Here is an 18,656-nt window from a genome sequence, read left to right as displayed (position 1 = left end):
AAACATCAATATAGTCACTGAATAATTGAATACCTTTTTTGTCATTTTGCCATTGCTTCTCGACAGCCGGAATGTCTTCTCTCTACACGTATTCTTTAAGCGGGAGACCGGTCGACGTGATGGTTTTGGGGAGGTTGGGCGCAGACGCGGGCGAATTAGCAAAGCTGCGACCCGCGTAGCCCCTGCGGTACCTGCCGCCCCGCTGCGCGAGGGGGCACATGCTGCTTAGCACAGCTCCGCCGATCATCAAAATAACCGCGGCGGCCCAACCCAGATAAATGGCCTGCCCGAGCTCATGTTTATGCATGACGGGCACGTTGGGGTTGTAGAAATCCTGAATGACCGTGTTAGCGGTCCAGGAAACCGGAATGAGAACGCACAGGCCCGTCAGGATGAAAAGAATCCCGCCGGAGAGCGCGATGCCCGCCTTAGCTTGGCGGTCATCTCCGGCGCAGGTGGTGCACTTCATGCCGCAGCAGGACACGGTGCAGGAGAGCCAGCCCATGAAAATGGCCAAACACATGAGGGCGCGTGCGGCCTGGATGTCGGGAGGCAAGGCCAGCATGGAGTCGTACGTCTTGCACTGCATGTGACCGGTGGTTTGGTAGATGCAGCTCATCCAGATGCCCTCCCACTTGATTTCTGACGTCAGGATGTTGCTGCCGATAAAGGCCGACACCTTCCACTGAGGCAGGGCCGTGACTGCTATCGCCATGATCCAGCCGGTCACGGCGCAGGTGAAGCTGATGAGTTGCATCCCGGTGTTGACCATGGCGACGGCCGAGGTTTGGCCACGGCGTCGGGAGCTGAGCGGCAGTTTTGAAGGATGGAAATTGTTCTCTGGTCTTTGTCGGGATTAAAATTTCCCCGAGTGTATTTATTGGCTCCCTATCTGCACCCAAGTGACTTCTCTCAGCTCACGGTGTCCCCTTCCGCCTGGCATCCAGTTGCTGCATCGACCAAGCGTAAATCTCCCCACCCCCCGCCTGACTTTCTCCTGGTATTAGACATCCATCCGGTGAAAAGGATCACAGTGCCACACACTTTCTCCTCCTTCTCATTCCTGAGCTTGACTCAATGCATTATTGAGTAGGCAATAGCTGCGCGGCCACCTGTGGCAGCCCTTGGGTGCGGGATTGATGCGGGCGCAGCGGAATTGAAGTTCAGCAAGGGTTTGGAAATTGGTCTCAGTCCCCGACTTTGCTCGAGTGGAATTTCCAAGCTGCCTCGTGTTTCAAGTTTAACAATCAGACTTGAGTGCGAAGCTTTACCTCGATGGGTCCGGCTCACACCTCATATCAAGCAAGATTAAATCTGCCGCCCTTATTTTGTATAAAAATATCCACGTCGTCTTGTGAGCGATTCCCAAAAGAAAAGATCTTCGAGAAAGGTGGAAAAACACGCAGCGTGAACTCGTCATCCAACATCGTCGCTGTGCAGATAAGCACTCTGGGCTCCGAGCCTTGATAAAGCCACTTCAGACTTCAGCTGCCGCTCGGCTTTACCCTCCCCACCCCCCCTCCTTCCAACCGCCTTGAATGCTAACAGGGTAGTCCGAAAGGGGTCAGATTCGGTGTTGAAATAGCAGGTCGAATGGAAGATCAAGTGTGACCTGCCGTCTTCAAATGTGGGGGGCGCAATACTGACCGTGTCCCCCATTCACATGGATGCAGTGGGGGGGTGGGTAACAAAAGGAGGTAGAAATGGATGGATGGTTGGTGGATCGGTTGATAACATTGGGTCCTCGACAAAGGAGACGTACGTGCAGTTTCACGTCATGGCACATTTCTTTTAAAAAAGGAGCAGGTCCAAAAGTTGCTTTTTTTTTAACACCACAATGAAAGTATTAAGTCATTTTGAAAATAGCAAAAAGTAAAAACGTCGGCTGTTGTACCCTGACCAAAAAAAAAAAAAAAGGGGGGGTGGGGTTTGAGACCCTGCCGTGTGATTTCTACGCGATTGTGATGGAATTGTTTTTTTTTTTTTTAAGGGTAAAATATCCAACATAAAAGGCATTTTAAACTTTTTAAATCAATACTGTTCTTCTCCCCCCACTTGCATTATATACACCCAACCTCCATGCGCTCATGAATTAAATATGTCATGATGAAGATCTGTGTTTCGGGTTTCCTTTATTCTGTCGCACAGCTCACCGAGGTAACAGTGGTCATGACAACAGGTTGGGACACAGGGAGCGGGAGGCGGTCTCCATTGTGAGATTTGTGGGCCGAAAACGCCCTCTTGTGACAAAATGGATGCACACAGAGGCCTGATAAAGCAAAAATGATCAGAAGACACAATGTTACGGGCATAAAATACCAATTTATTACTTTGCACATTAACACAAGAGTTCCCTGCAGGCTAAAAAAAGAAAAAAAATGTACTTGAGCAATACCGTGTGAATGGCCCAATACAAGGGAGGGGGCTCTACAACATGCCCCAACTCAGCTCAGAAAGTGTTGGACAGCTCCATCCATTGGATTGAAGCATTCCAATACTTTCTATTGCTATTAGAGAACACTGACAAAATTGTAGAGTAGAGCCAAGTTGCCCCCCCCCCTTCAAAAAAAAAATATAAAGAACTCCATTAAAGATAAGTGATATAACAAAGTGATCATGGGAATTGAAGAGCTTTCTCATGCTTTCTCCCCATTTGGGACAGAAATAACTTTTTATTTCTAATATGCGACTTGTTAGGGGATGGGGGGTGTTGCCATGGAGACAGGAGACTCCCCAAAAAAAAAAAAAAAAAGAGGCTCGGCCACAGGTACAAACCACGAAGAAGACAATGTGGAGGATCACAACTGTAACTAGGTAAAGAGGAGAAGGGGGTGCTCTTAAACTGGCCCGTATTTGAACAAAGTACCTCGTTTGAATTTGAACGTGGCCCAAAGAGCAGACCCGCCCTCTCCCCCACAACACGTCTCCGCCTTACAAAACAAAATTGACATTGTGTGGGAATCTTAAACAAAAAACAGATATTGCTAAACAGTTTCAACAAAGTGATCAACATTTACACCCAAAAAGATTTTGATTTTTTTTCTTTATCCTTATAAATATGATTCCAAAAACGTTTTTTTTTTGTTTCCTTTTAAGTAGGAGAATAGTTTGGCATGCAGGCAAGCAAAAATCTAGTTAATGAAAATGATCTAAAGCCTATAACTATACCACCAAATGCACATCCCCACTGATTGATACAAGCAAATGAAACGTGGTGGGGGGGAAAAAAATAAACTAAAATACAGGGACGACAGTAGACCAAAAACCACAATGGCAAGAACGACAGCTTTGTTTTTCCTGCATTTTCACCATCCAACTGGGCTATATTGCTTTTGTGCTGCCATTTTTACGAACAGCACACGACGGTTAATCCGACTTTGCCTTCGGCGAAATATTCAATCGGCAAAAATGAATATTAAAAAACAGCCCCATTTGCCTTCAAGTGCCTCCTTTCACGCCGTTCCAAAGTTCCGGACAAGCCACCCTTCTCTCTCGGCTTGAGGCCAACGCGCACGCCTTCAACAGGTAAGTGCTCAAACTCATTCCGAATAAACCTGCTGCTTTACGGGTGGTTTATTACAAAAAGGGTTTTACCTCGAGCTGTACCCCCCTGATGAGGCGTGCACGGCGACTGCCAGCCCGCGCACTGTCGGCTTTCCAGAAGCAACGCTCTGAGGGCGCCGCTTGCGCAACTACCGAACGGCAAGCAATGCTTTCATGGGTGTTAAGTGGGCAGTGCTCACGCTAAAGTCGATTCGGTCAATCCAGTGTTTAAAAAAAAAAAAAAATCATGAGAATGAGAAACTCACACCTTGTATAGCAAAGACTTTAAGAGTTAAAAGGGGTAAACATCAAATACAGTCATTGAAACCATTTAATTAGAAAAAAAAAAAATCTCATTGCCTATTGCAAACCGCTTGAAAACAACCCCACCCCCAACCACCCAATCTAGCTCCACTACAAGTACGATCCCTGATTGTCTCCAGCCAACTGGTCAAAAACCGGCACACAGTGACACACAGAGGCAGATCTGTTTCATCACTACGGAGTGCTACACAAAAGCCCCAAATTGCCACGAAGCTTCAAGCTGTCCTTGGACCAACAAAGGAAGCATGAGTTTATCCATGCCAGGGGGAGGGGGTGAGGGGGTGGCACATCTCCTCGCCATTAGCCGGGATGCTACAACAAAATTCCAACCGCCCTTGACCTGCAACCGCTGAACTACTTGGAAAAAGATTCACCGCAACCGACTTAAAAAAAAAATCACAACAATTACAACACCGACAACCACCACGACGTCATCAACGGTAGCACTAAATTCTAAACAGTTGGGATTTTTTAAAGATAACCACAAAAACATCCTTATATTAAATTTTTTTTACAAATCTGATTTATTGATTCGTATGTATAAATGCATAAAGGTAATAGAGATCGAGAGTGTCCTCTGTTACTTGCCTAGCGTCCCGGGTCAGTGCAATGAATTGGCCGTCATTTGGAAATGAGACCTCAAAACAAAAAAATATATATACACGACTGTTTTCTGGCCCTAAAAATTACCACTAAAAGATATTTATATATATAAAAAAATTCCAGCAGTGTCATCATAAAGTCTTTCAGATAATCAGGTCCAAAGAAAAATCCAATTTGTCACACTGCTGATACGACCACTGTGCTGCCATTTGTTTTTTTTCGCCAAACAGATCCCGACCTCCGACATCACTGTCCCTCAGATGAAATGTCACGCACAACTGGAAATCAATCGTCGCGCGTGTGCAAATCCCGCCCGTCGTCGTCAAGGCGTTACCCGATGTGAATCAATACGTGACCCAGGACTGCTAGAAATCCCCCCCACGACGCCTCGAACGAGGCCTGCTAAAGTCATTTCTGTCAAAGCTGCTCTAGAGATGTAAATATACTTTTTATATGTACTGTACGCGTGAATAGGAAAAAAAAAACAACAACAACAAATCTGAGGCATATACAGCAGTTATCTCCTCAATTTCCCTTTACAATTCAGTGGCCTGCCATGAAAAGCATGTGGACACGCAAACGCACTCAAACCGACAGCACAACGTATTTACAGAGACGCGCACGCATACACCGGCTACTCGTTCGCAAGGATGGGAGGAAAGTAGGAATGGGTATGGACACCCAGGTCACCTCGTTTGTAAAAGACTCAAGGAGGAAAAAAGTTAAAACACACTCATAAAAAGGAAAAAAATATATATCATATATGTACTGTATATATACTCATTCTCAAAAGGTCAAACCCCCCCTCCATCTCCTCATTTGGAGTTCCCTCCCGACCACCCAATAAAACCCAAGACCTTGTGACAGATTTTGCCCTGGTGGGCTTTGAGGTAAAAGTAGATCAGAGTCCTGCTTAGCTGGGAGAGCGAAAGAGCTTAGTCGACGCAAGTGGTGCCGAAATACTCCATAGCTCAGTGTATCTTAAAAATACGAGTGCAGACATTCAGATTCAGAAAATAAAATGAAATCAAACACAAAATAATGGCTCAATTAGTAGTAGTATGTATGTGTCTCTTTTTTTTTTTTTTCTATTTTCCTGTCATTTTCCTCTGCGCATTGGAAACCCCTGCGGGTTTGCAGTGCTGAATTGCTGGTTAGGACGGCGACTTGACTCGGGGGAACACTGGACTGAGCCTCGTTTCATTCGAAAGCTAGTGGACACAGAATCCCGTCCAAAAAAAATGTCGCTCCGATGCACATTTGAGGGGAAAAGTGACTATGATGAGAGGGGACAAGACGACGAGGAAAAGACGAGCGGTGAATGGATTTGAAAAATAATAATGAAAAATACAGACGGGATTGGAAGTCCAAGTGTGGACGGGCGGATAGGCTCCCAAGTTCAGGCGAAGTACATGGTGTGTTGGGTGTCATAGTGGATCTGAACCGCCTTGGCCAAAGCTTGGGGGTCACGGCCGTTACTCTGGCCTGACACATGGCTACCCTCAGCACTGCAAGACCCAAAAAAAAAAAACAAAAAAAAAATGGAAATAAATGTTTGTCTCGCGACACCAATTAACAATTTCCAACGTTTTTGCAAGCTCACCTGTCATGGTCTTTGTCCACCAAATGGTATCGGGCACGGAAAGCCACCAGCCTGGCGTAGTAGGCGGGCGCCGGGATGGAGACGGAGCGCGTGCAGCGCACGTACGTGTGGCAGAGCTGGTAGGTGAGGAGCTGCAGCTCATCGGCCGTGAAACAGTTGTCGTCCCACAGGACGTGGTAGTGGGATGGACGGCTGGTACCCTGATGTGGCAAATGGATTTGACAGTGGTACCTTGACTCCGAGTTGACATCACGTGATCATCCATGACCAAAAGTAGTACCAAATCGTATGAACTCAGAATGGAATTGCGCTATAAATTAGTTTTTGGGATTTACAGTCGATTGCCTCACCTGAATTCCAGCGTGGCTGCACAGATAGAAATCAAACTCCGACGGATGTGTAATGGTGCTGTCCACTGTGGTGCCAGCTGGCACGTTACCACTCTTCCCAACCTAAAAGTGACACACGGAAAGAACACAACCGTTTATCATGTAGTTTTAAAATCATAAAATGAATGTTCGACATTTAAAAAATATATATATGCAAACAGTTCTGACCCTCTCAGCTTTGTCAGAGCAGAAAAGGCGCGTGTGGTGGCGTTTCTGCACGACAATGTAGGTAATGCCGGGCCGATAATCCTCCTCCAGACTGATGCACGCCTTCCTGATGGCGATCAACTCCGGCCATGCTACCTGAAAACAAAAAAACACAGGGCTGTTCTTAAAAAAATAAAATGGAAAAAAATCTGAGTAGCAGTGTTAATCGTCAAACAATATTTCTCATGCACTGCATTTCAATATCCAGTTTCCTATGGGAACATTTTTTTATCATGGGGTATTACAATAGGTTCTATAATAACCTGGGAGTTTGTCTTTTATTTTATTTTTTTAAATCATAACTAGTCATTCTAAAAACAGCAAAATTGTAGCCGTTCACCAAATTTCCAGAAATTGATCAGCCTGTGGGAAACATTTCCAGGTGTGAGCATCGGTTAGGGGTGGCCGAACTACAGCCCGATACATGACAGAAGATCCTGCAAAAAAGGTTCGGGCAACTACAGATGCACCCGCCACTTTCAATCCCGGCAGAGACTTTATCAACTTGTCTTTTATACAATGCATGGGCTGAAAGATTTTTTTTTTTAAACAAATCCTTTTTCTTTTCACATACGCATGACGCTCTCCCCGAAGTTTTCTTGAAATGTTTTCATTCCACAAGGCAATCAACTATTTCACTCAGAAAATTATTTGTGCGATATGCATTGTAATCTTTGGTCATTTCCCTTTTAAACGCCGCAGGTGTAGCTGATAAATAAAGCAGTTTGAGACGCATAGCAGTGATCTAAAAAGAGTCAAAAGGAAAGCATATTTTCTGCACTCCTCCACGCATAATTAGGAACTCAGCAGACAGAAGATGTGCGCAATGCAGAACCTGTTTCATCTGGCCTTCAGACACACCGCCCCGGTAGTAGATGATACGAGTGGGCTTGAAGCGCGTGGACTTGTAAAACTGGATCAGGAGCTCCCGCACCATGTTGGTCAGATCTTGGATGACCTCCTGACTGAAGAGCTGCTCCTGAAGAGTCCAGAAAGTCTTGTCGTTTCCAAAGACAGGGTGACATTGCTTCTGGGGTTAAAAAAAAAAAAAAATAGCGCTTACAAACCTGGGACATGTCTTGACGGGACGTCTGGACTCTGACTGTAGCGCAGTAACGGCTGGGGTGACCATCCATGCTGCCCACAACCGCCGCTATCGACGGCTTCTTCCCATCACCTGCTGGAGGGTGAGTGACATCTGCACCCAGGAAGATGACGGGCTGCTGGAACACGGACGGCCTGAAAAAGGCAAAACACACACCCCCCCAAAAAAAAAAAAAAAGTCACGGAAGAGCAAACGATTCTTTTCATATTTGCTGGAAAGCAAACCAAGAGAATAAAACGAAGAAAGGCTTCCTCGACCTCTGGTGCGGCACGAGGACGTTGTTGATGCCTCCCAGCTTGGCATTGATCTTGAGGCAGAGGTTCGAGAGAGTTTGTGGGGACGTCTTGACCACATTCTTCACCTGAACACACTGGGTGGCCATGCCGAGGAGGGTGTCTCCCACCCGCTTCACCTCAGCTGCGGAGAAGAACCCACAGGTGACCAAATAATAATTTCAGCCTCATCTCCTTTTACGTCGTGCAATGGGGCAAAAGAAAAAAGAAAAAATGGTGCGCTTACCGTAGACGGGCGTTTTGCCCGGCAGGATGACAACAATAAGCTGCAGACCCACATAGGACATCTTGAGGTGCTTGAACATGGGCTCCACACTGTCCGCTCCTTGCGCGTATTTACAGAAACACGGCTGGCCCTGAATGGGCATCCCGGCATCCTTTGAGATCTTACGCAATTGGTCGGTGAAGCTCCTAGCAAAATGAAGCCGGGCTCATTAGCGATCAGCAGAAGCCAGCCGAGGCTCTCCATCAAGCGCCAACGTCGTCGCCCGGACTAAGCGTGCCTTCAAGCGCACGAAAAGCTAAGCAAGCGACGTTTCTGATTTGATCCAGTCCGGCACTCACTTCAGCAGGTCCTCTCTGCACTGTTTCTGCGGCGCGAAGCAAGCCACGGCCCAGACCTTGATCTCGATGCCGGCGTAGAACTGCTTGCCCCTCATGTCCCACACGCCCTGATTGGGCGTGGCCACCGTTTTATTCTGCGGAGAGAGTCCCTACCCTCTTAGTCAACCCCCCGGTTGGACGAGCCGATACACGAGGTTGACTTGCATGAAGAACGGAGCGCGCTTTATGTTTTGTCTTCCAATCAAATCCGTTCGCATTGTGGGATGACTTGCACACACACAATATCTTCACTAAGGTTGTAAATCCAAATCCAAAAAGCTTTCTACTTGGTTAACAAGCTTTACCAAAGTCTATTAAGAGCCTCGTAGGCCCCTGAGCAAATCACCCGAGTAGTTAATCGCAGACATTTGGCGGCAGCATGGGCGAAGCATTTCTCTAATTCTGAAAGAAATACCCGAATACAGACTTGGATTGAAAGTTTTAAAGGACAAACGTGGTATCAGTCAAGGATTATGTCGAAATGAAGTCATGGAGTATGTTACAAATGAGCCTTTCCCAGATCAAGTGTGTGACTTTAGGCAGTATTGTCCCGTGCCCCCCCACAATTGAAAGAAAACAGCATACAGTTTTTAAATGAAAAATCAATACAATTCATTCATAGCAATGAGAAAATTTTAAAAAAGGATTTGACAAGTCCACATTTAAAAGTGTTCACTGGAAGCCGATTAGACTTGCTGTCCCAGGTGGCAAACGGCCAAGCGTTCAACTGAGAGCGGAAGAAAAGAGCGCCGGCGGGGTTTGAGCACTTCAATCAAACAATTTGAACGACTGTAAATCAAGCGCAAAACAAAAAAAAAAATGGAGAAATCCTCCCAAACGCTAATAGAGAAATCAGGATTACGTTTCGTGTCAGCAGAATGTCAGTTTTATTTCCTGAATGAAAGCCAAATTGACCCTCAAGTGGCTTAAAAAAAAATTACTGCTGGCCACGTGCTGGGTGATAAGTCTCATCGACATCCCCGTGGCAACGCATTCATCTCACACTCACTTCCTCGCAATCCCTGAATCCCCATTCAGCCTCTCTTACTAAAGAGGAGCATCGTGCTGGGTTAAGTTGACAGGCAGGCTCGAGTGTTCAAATACGGATGCAAACATCTCAGCATTTCCACATGGATCAGCATGAGAACATTGACAGCCAATTTTTGTTTTCAAGCACGCAATTTAACGTCCTCTCTCCAGATGCGGGCCGGATGGCTGAATTGAGATTCGGTGGGTGAATCAGCAGTCTTTTTGTGATTAGACCAAAGCCACCCATATCATAACCCCCCCCCCCCCCCCCCACCACCCCATACACGTTAAGAAATTAAACTTTGTGTACATATTAACATCTTTACCGTCTATTATATCGGTTATTTGCGCAACAGCTAGGTCCTCAATGTGGGACTAATAAAAGGTCATCTTCAGCATTTACAAATAACATACCATAGCTCCACAATTAGCGGCGTATTAAAACGACACCATTTAATGCATCATATGATCAAGTCAAGTCGATTAACGTGGAATACGATGGAGCACACCGGCGCACCCTCGGCAACTGTTCCAGTTTTTCACATGGCGCCTTTGGAAAACTAACCCCTGGTAGCGAGGATCTGCACACCGAGACTGCTGAGTTGCACCACAGGATTCCCCCCACGCAGGGCTAGTTCCAGGTCTTGCAGGGCAACTTCATTTAATCGCTGCACTCGTCACCGCATTTTCCGCACGATAAAGCGCACCTTCAATAATCGGCCTGTTTGCATATATAGGGCGCACCGCATTTTAAGGTGCAGAGAACAAAAGTAACAATAGTGGCTGCGGTTGCGCTATGCATCCACTAGATGGAGCTACGCCAAATATAGCTTTATTTATATTGAGCTTTCACAACCGGCCGCAGCTGCAACAAAGCGCTTGAAAGAGCTTTGAAAATACTATGCCCAAGAAATCAGAATATCGATCTATTTAGAAGGTACATCGATTTATAAGGCGCACAGTCGATTTTTGAGAAAAGTGAATGTTTTCAGGCGGGCCTTATAGTGCGGGAAATACGGGAGTTTGTTTTTTAAGGTGATGTTCGGCCCTTGATAAAGCCATGTGTGTTTATTTTGATTCAGCACGAATAAGGCGAGCATGAATATCGGTAACTCAATACGTTAACTCGTCCTGCAAACCTGGAAAGAAAAGCCCTTTGTCCAAACATTCGCTCTGACGTAACGCCAACCCAATTCATTCATCATTTGGCTCGTATCCCCAAAAGTGTCGCCCCGTCCCGATACTCACCCTGCCACAGTCCCTCCCTGTGTCTGTACTCACCCGGCCCCCATACTGTAGCATGGGCGCTGGGAGCACTCGACCGGTCACCTCGGTCATGTCATTGTGCACCACAATGCCAAATTCCTTCAGGTACGGGTCCGGGCCCCCGACCATGCTGTTGCTTTTGACCTGGGCGAGATGAAGAGAAGGTGAGGATAAAGAGGCGGGCGGAATATACGGTAATGTGGTTACTTTGTGTTCGAACATTTGACAGAATCCCCCTCGTAGACCCAGTGGCAATTCCAAACATCTTCACTCACCAGTCTGCTGATCTCTTCTTGTCGGTCAGGGGCGGAGCGTGCGGTCGCTTTGATCATAGTGGACGTCTGGTTGTCTGTCAGTTTTTTGATACAGCGTTGTCCAGCTACGATGTTACAGACCTACATTGCAAGCGCCCATACCAAAAAAAAAAAAAAAAAAACAGTGAGCGCTCATTCTTTTTTTTTTTGAATGATGTTTCAAGTGTAAAAAGAATCTCCTCCTCACCTCCAACGGCAGGTAAGTGTGCTTCTGTTCCTGCCCGACTTGCAGACACGGTAAATGTGGATACTTGAGCTGCAGATTGTACTTCTGCTTGAAATACTGAGCGACGGTGCACTCCATTGCCTGGCCGTTCTCAAGCTGTAAGGGGAACCTATCCAGAAAAGGACAACGCGGATCAACGGCAAACAAACAACACAGTCCAATTCGTCTTCATGCAAATTCCAAAAACAAAACTGCTTGAGATTGGAAGTTCGAGGTGACGATATCTGGAGGTCATTTACGTTTGGTGGCTGGCTGGCCGGCGTGTAACATTGCACACGCGATACTTCCTCTTCATCTGACCGCAGTGTGTGACCTCCACTTTCAAGCCTGTTCAAAAATGAAAACAGCGCAACGGCAACGCAAAGGAGCAGGATTCAATTTTCGCAAACTTTGCAGTGTGCCAGTTGGAAATACAAGAAAATCTTGACCGGCGAGGATGTAATGTTACATGTGCGCATCTTGCAGATGTGAAATCCTTTCACATGACACTATTTAGCCAACGCTCACCTCTTATTTCCTTGGTAAATTTGACACGCTGCGAATCCGTCAGGGGTTTGGTCTGTTCATTGATGTTCTGTATATCCAAAACTTCGCACATGAATTCAATCACGGGCTGAGCACGGTAGAAAGCAGTGGCCGACACTGGGAGGATAAGAGAGACGCCACATCCAAGAGTCAAGAGTAACCATTCATTAGTAGCTACGAGCAGAACAATTTTGTGCATGAAATCGTCGCGGGGGGGCGAGGATGGGATCAAGTGGAACAGGCAAAAAGAGGAAAGCATGATGTACAGATGCTTTTTTTAGGAGGCTTCGGACAGATTGCAGTCAGGCTGAAGGTCCTATTTCAAGAAAAATATTTGGGTCGAAATAGTGCATCGGACTTTCCGTAATGGAACCGCCACAAATCTTGTGCACACATCAGGCCGATCTTCATAACAATAGACCAAGAGCAAAAAGACTATCGAGCTGGAGTTACTCAGCAGGTTGCTGGAGTACAACAACCAACTTTTCACACGTTTTGGAATTGTGAAGGTACAATAATTGTTCACCTAAACGTTAAGCTTTGGTCAAGCTACACATGGGACTTTTAATTTAAATAAACTGCATTTGTGGGAGGTGCTGAAAAGACGATGTAACACATGATTAAAGAAACTACGTTTTTGCAGAAAAAAAAAACAATCACCCTAATGAGACATTTAGAACATTTCCCTTTTTCACAGTAATTGTATTGTGAAATCTGAAGTCAGCCACAGAGTTGCAGCACAGGCTTACCATCGATGTTGAGCATCATGTTCCACATAGCGGGACGGACGGACTGGTGGAAACCAAACCACACTTCCCTGCCTCCGCCCAAAGGATGGTAGTAGCCCTCGGGAGGGGAAAAAAACGAGCGGCCCACCGGAGTGTATCTGTGGAAAGAGACGCCAAGAAAAAAAATTGCAGACTAAAAAAATTAAAAATCCCTTGCATAGCGTGGAATCCAGCTGAAGACTCCTAAACAGCGAAATGCAATCAGAAGCGACATGTACTGAATGACGTGTTGTAAACAGACAAAATAAATGAAGACCTCATGGAAGGGAGATGCCGCGTGATGACATCCAGAGCCTGAACCGAGTCCTCCGGGACTTCGTTCAGGTGACCGGACAAGGCTTCAAGGAGCATCTGAAGACTGACCACGGACACCCACTGCAGGGACACCTTGAAAGTTTGATCTTTCCCTTCGCCCGGTAGGGTCACCTCCAGATCCACCTAATCGTGACGGAGAAACTTTAAACCACAGAGCAAGGAGATGGGTGACAACAGCAAGACAAGTAATAACTGCCAAAAGGGCAGAGAGGAGGATTAAGAACTCGAGAGCGGTGCCTTACGAGTGCCCCGTTGACTTGTGTTTGAACCATTCTGAGTAAAAGGGGAGCTCATTTGAGAAACTAACCCTGTCTCTTCCGATTGGCAGTGGATGTGCCGTGTACATATTCCTCTTCCCGTCATAGCCAGGCTGTCGATCTCCAAAAATTTGCATCTTGAAGTGCCGCACCATCGTGTCCACCACCTCTCTGGAAGGCAAGAAAATGGGTGTAAAAATTACACTAGAAAAATCATCACGCAATCCTAATGCGGGGGGGGGGTCCAAATGTGTGCAAAGCTACCTGTTGACCCTCCGCGGCCGCTTCTCAGGCTTGATGTCAATATCATAGTGATAGACATCAATCTTGGGAATCTGCACTTGGAAGTGGTTGGCCAGGAGACGGATGGGTTTCCCCACCGTGCCGAGGCCGGGACGCCGCGGAGGCTGGAACAGAGCGGTAGGGGCAGGCGGGCCTGGAGACAGGAAGGAACAGCCATTATGGGAAAGCACATTGACGCACGCTGCCCAGGACATGAGAACGATTGCAGTGCAGATTCTTTGGGGTGGGGGGGGGGGGGGGTCAAGCAAAAAAAAAAAAAAGTCCATCCATCCATCCATTTTCCGAACCGCTTGATCCTCACTAGGGTCGCTCAATTTAGAGCGTCCAATCAGCCTGCCATACATTTTTAATCAAGATGCTAAACTTCAACTGTCTCAATGCCAGGCTTGTTCACCATTTCATCAGGGTGGCCTGCGCTGAAATAGACACACGCGCACGCACATAGAGGCACGGCGCAAAAGTGCCGCAATTGATCCAGAACTCTGCCCCCCTTGACCATGTGGGTCAAAGAGGGGCCGGCGAAACAATGCCTTCCAATTATCAGTCAGCCCACCCCCAGATCCACCCAGACATACGAGGGCACCCACCTCAAACACCGAGACAAAGCCGAGGCTTCTCTCAGACAGACAGCAGCAATGCCATATGGAGGGGTGGTGCGCAGAGTCTGGGATTACCGTTCCATTTTGTAAAAGCCGCAGATATCATCTTTTTTTTTCCACTCCCAGGACAACTTGGTATGATTTACTCAGAATTTAGTCACATTCGGCACAACGTCATCTATGTGAAACGAAGCCAACGATGTGCCATATCGCAGCTCCCTCCTCCACACACCGAGTCATCTCCCTCACATCAAATTTCCATCCAAATGGGGAGATGAACGCATTGTAATCGTAGTTCTGCCTAAACATGATCACTATATTTATCTTCACTTTGAATTCATTGGACACGCATGACCACGCAGACGTTCAGTGTCATCACTTTTGGTGGTAGGAAGGGCAAAGGTGGGGGGTGGGGGGGTGCTTAATGCTTTTGTCAACTGCCAGCCTAATGTGGGGGTCCCGCTGAACTCCATGGAGCCACACGCTCCAGTTAACAAGTGAGGCGCGAGAGCACAGACAATCAGGACCCCATTGCCTCCCCCAAAACACAGTCGCCTGTATGCCCCCCATCAAGAGCGGGCCCCCAAATGACACCCTCCTCCACACAGCTACACACCCCTCCAGCATAGTAGCGGTAGTTTGATTGCTGCCTTGCTATTGTTACCTTTGTGTGACTGTCTGCGCGTGACTCACCCTTCTTGACAATGCGCGGTGCCTTTCTTTCCCGACGTGGCCTTGATCGAGCCACGATACAGTCTTGTCGTAACATGCGAGTTTAAGTTAGCTCGGCGCTCAACTAGAAATGCGCCGCACACCTCCACATATTCCAAATTCTGCCGGGGTATAAAAACATCGAAGCCTCAGTGTGCATTCGACATCATTTACATGAAGCATAAAAAAAAAAAATAAGAGCTTCAACCTATCTATTGCTTCCTTGGCTGATACTTGGAAAAGTACAGCGAAGGCTCATCACAAAATATGACCCCAATAACTAGTTGACTTTTTTTTTTTTAGTACTAAGCGACTCCCTATTTAAAATGAAAGTGAAACACGCTTTTCCTGAACACAGTCAATTCGGCAATCTTTCTGCTGATTTTGTAGTCAGTGTGCGTCACTCAGCTTGCATTTAAATGGCCACCTAATGTCCAAAGACCACCGGAGAAAAAAAATATTTAAAAAAAAAACGCTACTTTACCGGTAAGTGGCACAGTTCTGCTCTGAATCTGGCTTCCATCGCCATCATGGGGAGTGTAGGCGGAATGGTGAGAGCCACGTAAACACGCCGACATTCCGTAGTCCGCTAATGGATTCAACAAATGACAACGGCGATTGAAAGGTGTGCATTTTACTGTCACTAAATACAGCTTCCTATTATTTTGGGAACCTGCACGATACGAGCCGTTTTCCACTTGCATGCCACCGATCTGCACCCAACAGCACTGTTTGGTGGTAATGGGGCTAAAAAAAAAAATTGTAACACTTCTGACCCTCCCCCTTGCATTTACATGTGCAGTGATGAAGGCACGAATGTATTATGTTCATGTTGATGTGTCCCTGGTAACCACAGCGTGATGAAGCAGTTGGAGAGCCGAGGCTCTACTGAGCATGATGATCGGACCAGGTGATGACTCAGAGACCGAAGCGATCTAAGCGGCCAGGGCACTGATACCCACAACTGCAAATACCCGGATTAAAGAATTGCGTTTTCATGAGATCCAACAACAACAACAAAAAAAGCAGTATCCAAGTTCTGCCCTTACACTGACAACATGTTGAAATGTTCTATTTTCATTGCAAATGAAGCAACTACATTTGGAGATGCATTAAACTTCACTGTATGCGGAGGATTTTAATGAGCGAGCCAAAAACAGCATATCACTGCAAATCGTCACACCAAAACATGATGTGCAATTTGTAAGATAGAAATGTGAGACAATATTATTTCGTTGGGGCTCGAAAGCACAGCATGAAGCGCCTCTGTCACCGAAATGCACAGGTGCTGTCAGTGAAGGTGTGTTAAATCATTACATGCAGTGCCTGTCAGAATATTTTGACTTTCTCCTTTATTCTCTCCTCCCATTACGGCAAACTGCCTCTTCCTTGACCGCCGCACCAAATTTTTGTGGTTTGATAAGTAATACAGAGCAGCATACTATATGTGGAGCCTCAAAACCCATTAGAGCAGTGGTTCTTAACCCGGGTTCGATCGAACCCGAGGGGTTCGGTGAATCGGTCTGAGGGGTTCGACGGAGACACACCCGACTCAAGATGTCAATTTGGTATGACGCGCCCACTTGGCAATCGCTGGCTGCAGGTGATCGCATTAAATTACTTGTCCAATCAGTGCTGTGGGGAAAATTTTGTTCGCTCAGTCGTGAGAGTATGTCATACAATTTAAAAAAAAACTACATTATGCCATGTAATTTTATTATTTTTCTGTTTTTAATAAATGTGGGGTTTTTATGTCTTGAATTTGTTTTTTAAAAAAAATCATATTTTTATTTTTCACAAATGAAGGGTTCGGTGAACGTGAATATGAACTGGTTGGGTTCGGTACCTGTAAGGAAGTTAAGAACCACTACATTAGAGGGTTGCAGGTGCACGCCTGGAGATGCCCGGTGCTCATTTGCTTGGCGTGCGGGTTGCCTACGCTCATTTTATTGTGCGATGGTCCACTTCATTTGCATTCTGCTGCAAGTTTTCTAAAATTGTAACAGTGCATTATCTGGTTTGATTACAATTTTGTGAAAATCGGAATAGTCGAGGGAAACAAACATGATAAAGCTTCCATGGTGTGTGAATACACACACCTGTGGATACTTGTCCAATTGACTTTTTTCCCTCCCCATTTCCTTGGACATTCCACAAAACCAGGATCTGTTAATGCCTTTCCAATTTTGACTGCCCACAAAAAAAAAGCACACCAATGCTTTACAGTCATGCGCGTTAATACATTTTAGAAAATGTTGATCTGCTCTCAACAAAGCAGTCTATTACAAACAAGAGGAAGGATGTGTTTATGTTACAAAAAAAGTGTGTGGGGGGGGGGGGGGGGGGGACATTTGCAATTGTTATCGCCGAGTGGTAGGGTGCACGCTTCCTTGCAATAACTGCACAGCCGGGAAGTGGCTTTGTTATCATATAGCAGATGAGTAACATGGAGCATGCCTGCAGCCTTGTGATGGTGAAAAGCGCCATCCATCCAGTACCGCTGTGTCTTCACATGCGGATGGCAGCTGGCCAGGCAGAGGAGCCCCATGCAATAACACGGCCACTAAAATATCACCAGCGAGTTGTTAAACGTCTTAGTTTTCCTGGGCAATCTTTGCCTTTTTTACCCCTCTTTTCTTGTTGGTGACGGATCTCGAACGAAGGCAGCCCCGGAAAGCAAGCACGCTGTCGCGATGGCTCAAAAACAAAACGGCTCGAGAGTAAGGGTGGGAAAAAATATGTGACATGATTGACTGAACGTCGGCCAGAGGGCCTGTTGTCACTGTCCAAAAACATCGCGGTTTTAATCGAAATGAAGAAACGTGTGAACACACTACGACGCGGAAGGAAGGAAGGAGGTCCTAGTTAAATCCCCACTCACACAATACCAGCTCCGACACGACGAGACGTGCGTGCCTCACATAAATAAAACCACACGGGCATGGTCGCAGAACACACACAATACACACGCATTCGACGTTCGAACACCCCACGTCGATAATGTCACGCAGAGAGACACGCGGGGTGGGTCTGTGTTTGTTTTCCGTCAGTGCTTCGAGGCCTCAGTGCAGCCGCGGCCCCCAGTGAAGTCGCACACCTGAGCCCACGAGTCGCAAGCGCGGATCTCTCCGCGTAATAGCTCGCCTCTCATTTGTCTCATTTCTTACCGGGTCCGAGCGCTTCCATTGCCGAGGCCTCTCTCTCCGACTCTGTCCCGGCCTGGCGGCTCCGTACCGACGCTGAAATTGGGGGCGGTATCGCGAAGCTTAAAGTGGCTAATTTAAGAAAAAAAATGGAATAAAAGACAGCGAAGAGTGCTGTTGACTGGGCTGGCTGACCCCAACTACTGATACTGCCGCTTCTGGCGTTGGGGATTTGTAACTGCGCATGCGCGAGTGGGAAGCCTTCAATTGTAATGTGCGCATGCGCGAGCTCATCAGGTGCTCATCAAACTTTAATGACGGCAGATAACGCTAACACATAATAGACAATTAGTCGTTTGAAATGTCGATTTAGCTTCATAAATCATAATATAAAATGAAGATTATCTTAAGAACTGGATGTAATTCTTATGTATTTTACAGTCAAACTCAGATTCATCTTTTCAGCCAAATATGTTAAAACAGGGTGCTGTGCCATCATTGTATGATTTA

At 46.5% G+C, this 18,656-nt stretch overlaps 2 protein-coding genes across 4 annotated transcripts; both read right to left on the bottom strand.

Moving 5' to 3' along the window:
• Window positions 1-14: 14 nt before the first annotated feature.
• cldn35 (claudin 35) lies at window positions 15-1,468 on the bottom strand. Its single transcript, XM_086136036.1, has one exon. The coding sequence runs from the start codon at window positions 770-772 to the stop codon at window positions 83-85; it is 690 nt and encodes a 229-aa protein (XP_085992162.1). The 5' UTR covers window positions 773-1,468; the 3' UTR covers window positions 15-82.
• Window positions 1,469-2,302: 834 nt separating this feature from the next.
• On the bottom strand, window positions 2,303-18,356 carry ago4 (argonaute RISC component 4). Of its 3 annotated transcripts, none has more exons than XM_086136033.1 (19): window positions 18,171-18,356; window positions 13,655-13,826; window positions 13,441-13,561; window positions 13,075-13,256; window positions 12,780-12,916; window positions 12,013-12,147; window positions 11,745-11,832; window positions 11,467-11,614; window positions 11,241-11,360; window positions 10,948-11,109; window positions 8,632-8,780; window positions 8,294-8,478; window positions 8,032-8,191; window positions 7,737-7,908; window positions 7,505-7,648; window positions 6,631-6,765; window positions 6,424-6,525; window positions 6,074-6,273; window positions 2,303-5,978 (listed from the first exon to the last, which is right to left on the bottom strand). In XM_086136033.1, the coding sequence occupies exons 1-19, from the start codon at window positions 18,187-18,189 to the stop codon at window positions 5,870-5,872; spliced, it is 2,640 nt and encodes an 879-aa protein (XP_085992159.1). In that variant the 5' UTR covers window positions 18,190-18,356; the 3' UTR covers window positions 2,303-5,869. The 3 variants fall into 3 exon arrangements, with proteins under 3 accessions (XP_085992159.1, XP_085992160.1, XP_085992161.1); XM_086136034.1 differs by having other exon boundaries at window positions 8,632-8,765; XM_086136035.1 differs by lacking the exon at window positions 18,171-18,356 and adding an exon at window positions 15,488-15,755.
• Window positions 18,357-18,656: the final 300 nt, after the last annotated feature.

This window comes from Hippocampus guttulatus, chromosome 18, assembly GCF_054856545.1.
Source record: "Hippocampus guttulatus isolate MCC_2025c chromosome 18, RoL_Hgut_1.0, whole genome shotgun sequence".
Taxonomy (NCBI): Eukaryota; Metazoa; Chordata; class Actinopteri; order Syngnathiformes; family Syngnathidae; genus Hippocampus; species Hippocampus guttulatus.
The sequence above is the reverse complement of the archived record's forward strand: the minus strand, read 5'-3'. Positions and strand labels throughout refer to the sequence as shown.

What these genes read in the sequence shown, in the direction of transcription:
- cldn35 (XM_086136036.1), bottom strand. Translation starts at nt 772, where the DNA reads ATGGTCAACACCGGGATGCAACTCATCAGCTTCACCTGCGCCGTGACC.
- ago4 (XM_086136035.1), bottom strand. Translation starts at nt 15,707, where the DNA reads ATGCAAGTGGAAAACGGCTCGTATCGTGCAGGTTCCCAAAATAATAGG. An exon ending in CAGGGAGGGACTGTGGCAGG is followed by an intron (nt 8,781 to 10,947) that starts GTGAGTATCGGG and finishes CTAAGAGGGTAG; the next exon opens with GGACTCTCTCCGCAGAATAA. An exon ending in GCTCTGACAAAGCTGAGAGG is followed by an intron (nt 6,526 to 6,630) that starts GTCAGAACTGTT and finishes TGTCACTTTTAG; the next exon opens with GTTGGGAAGAGTGGTAACGT.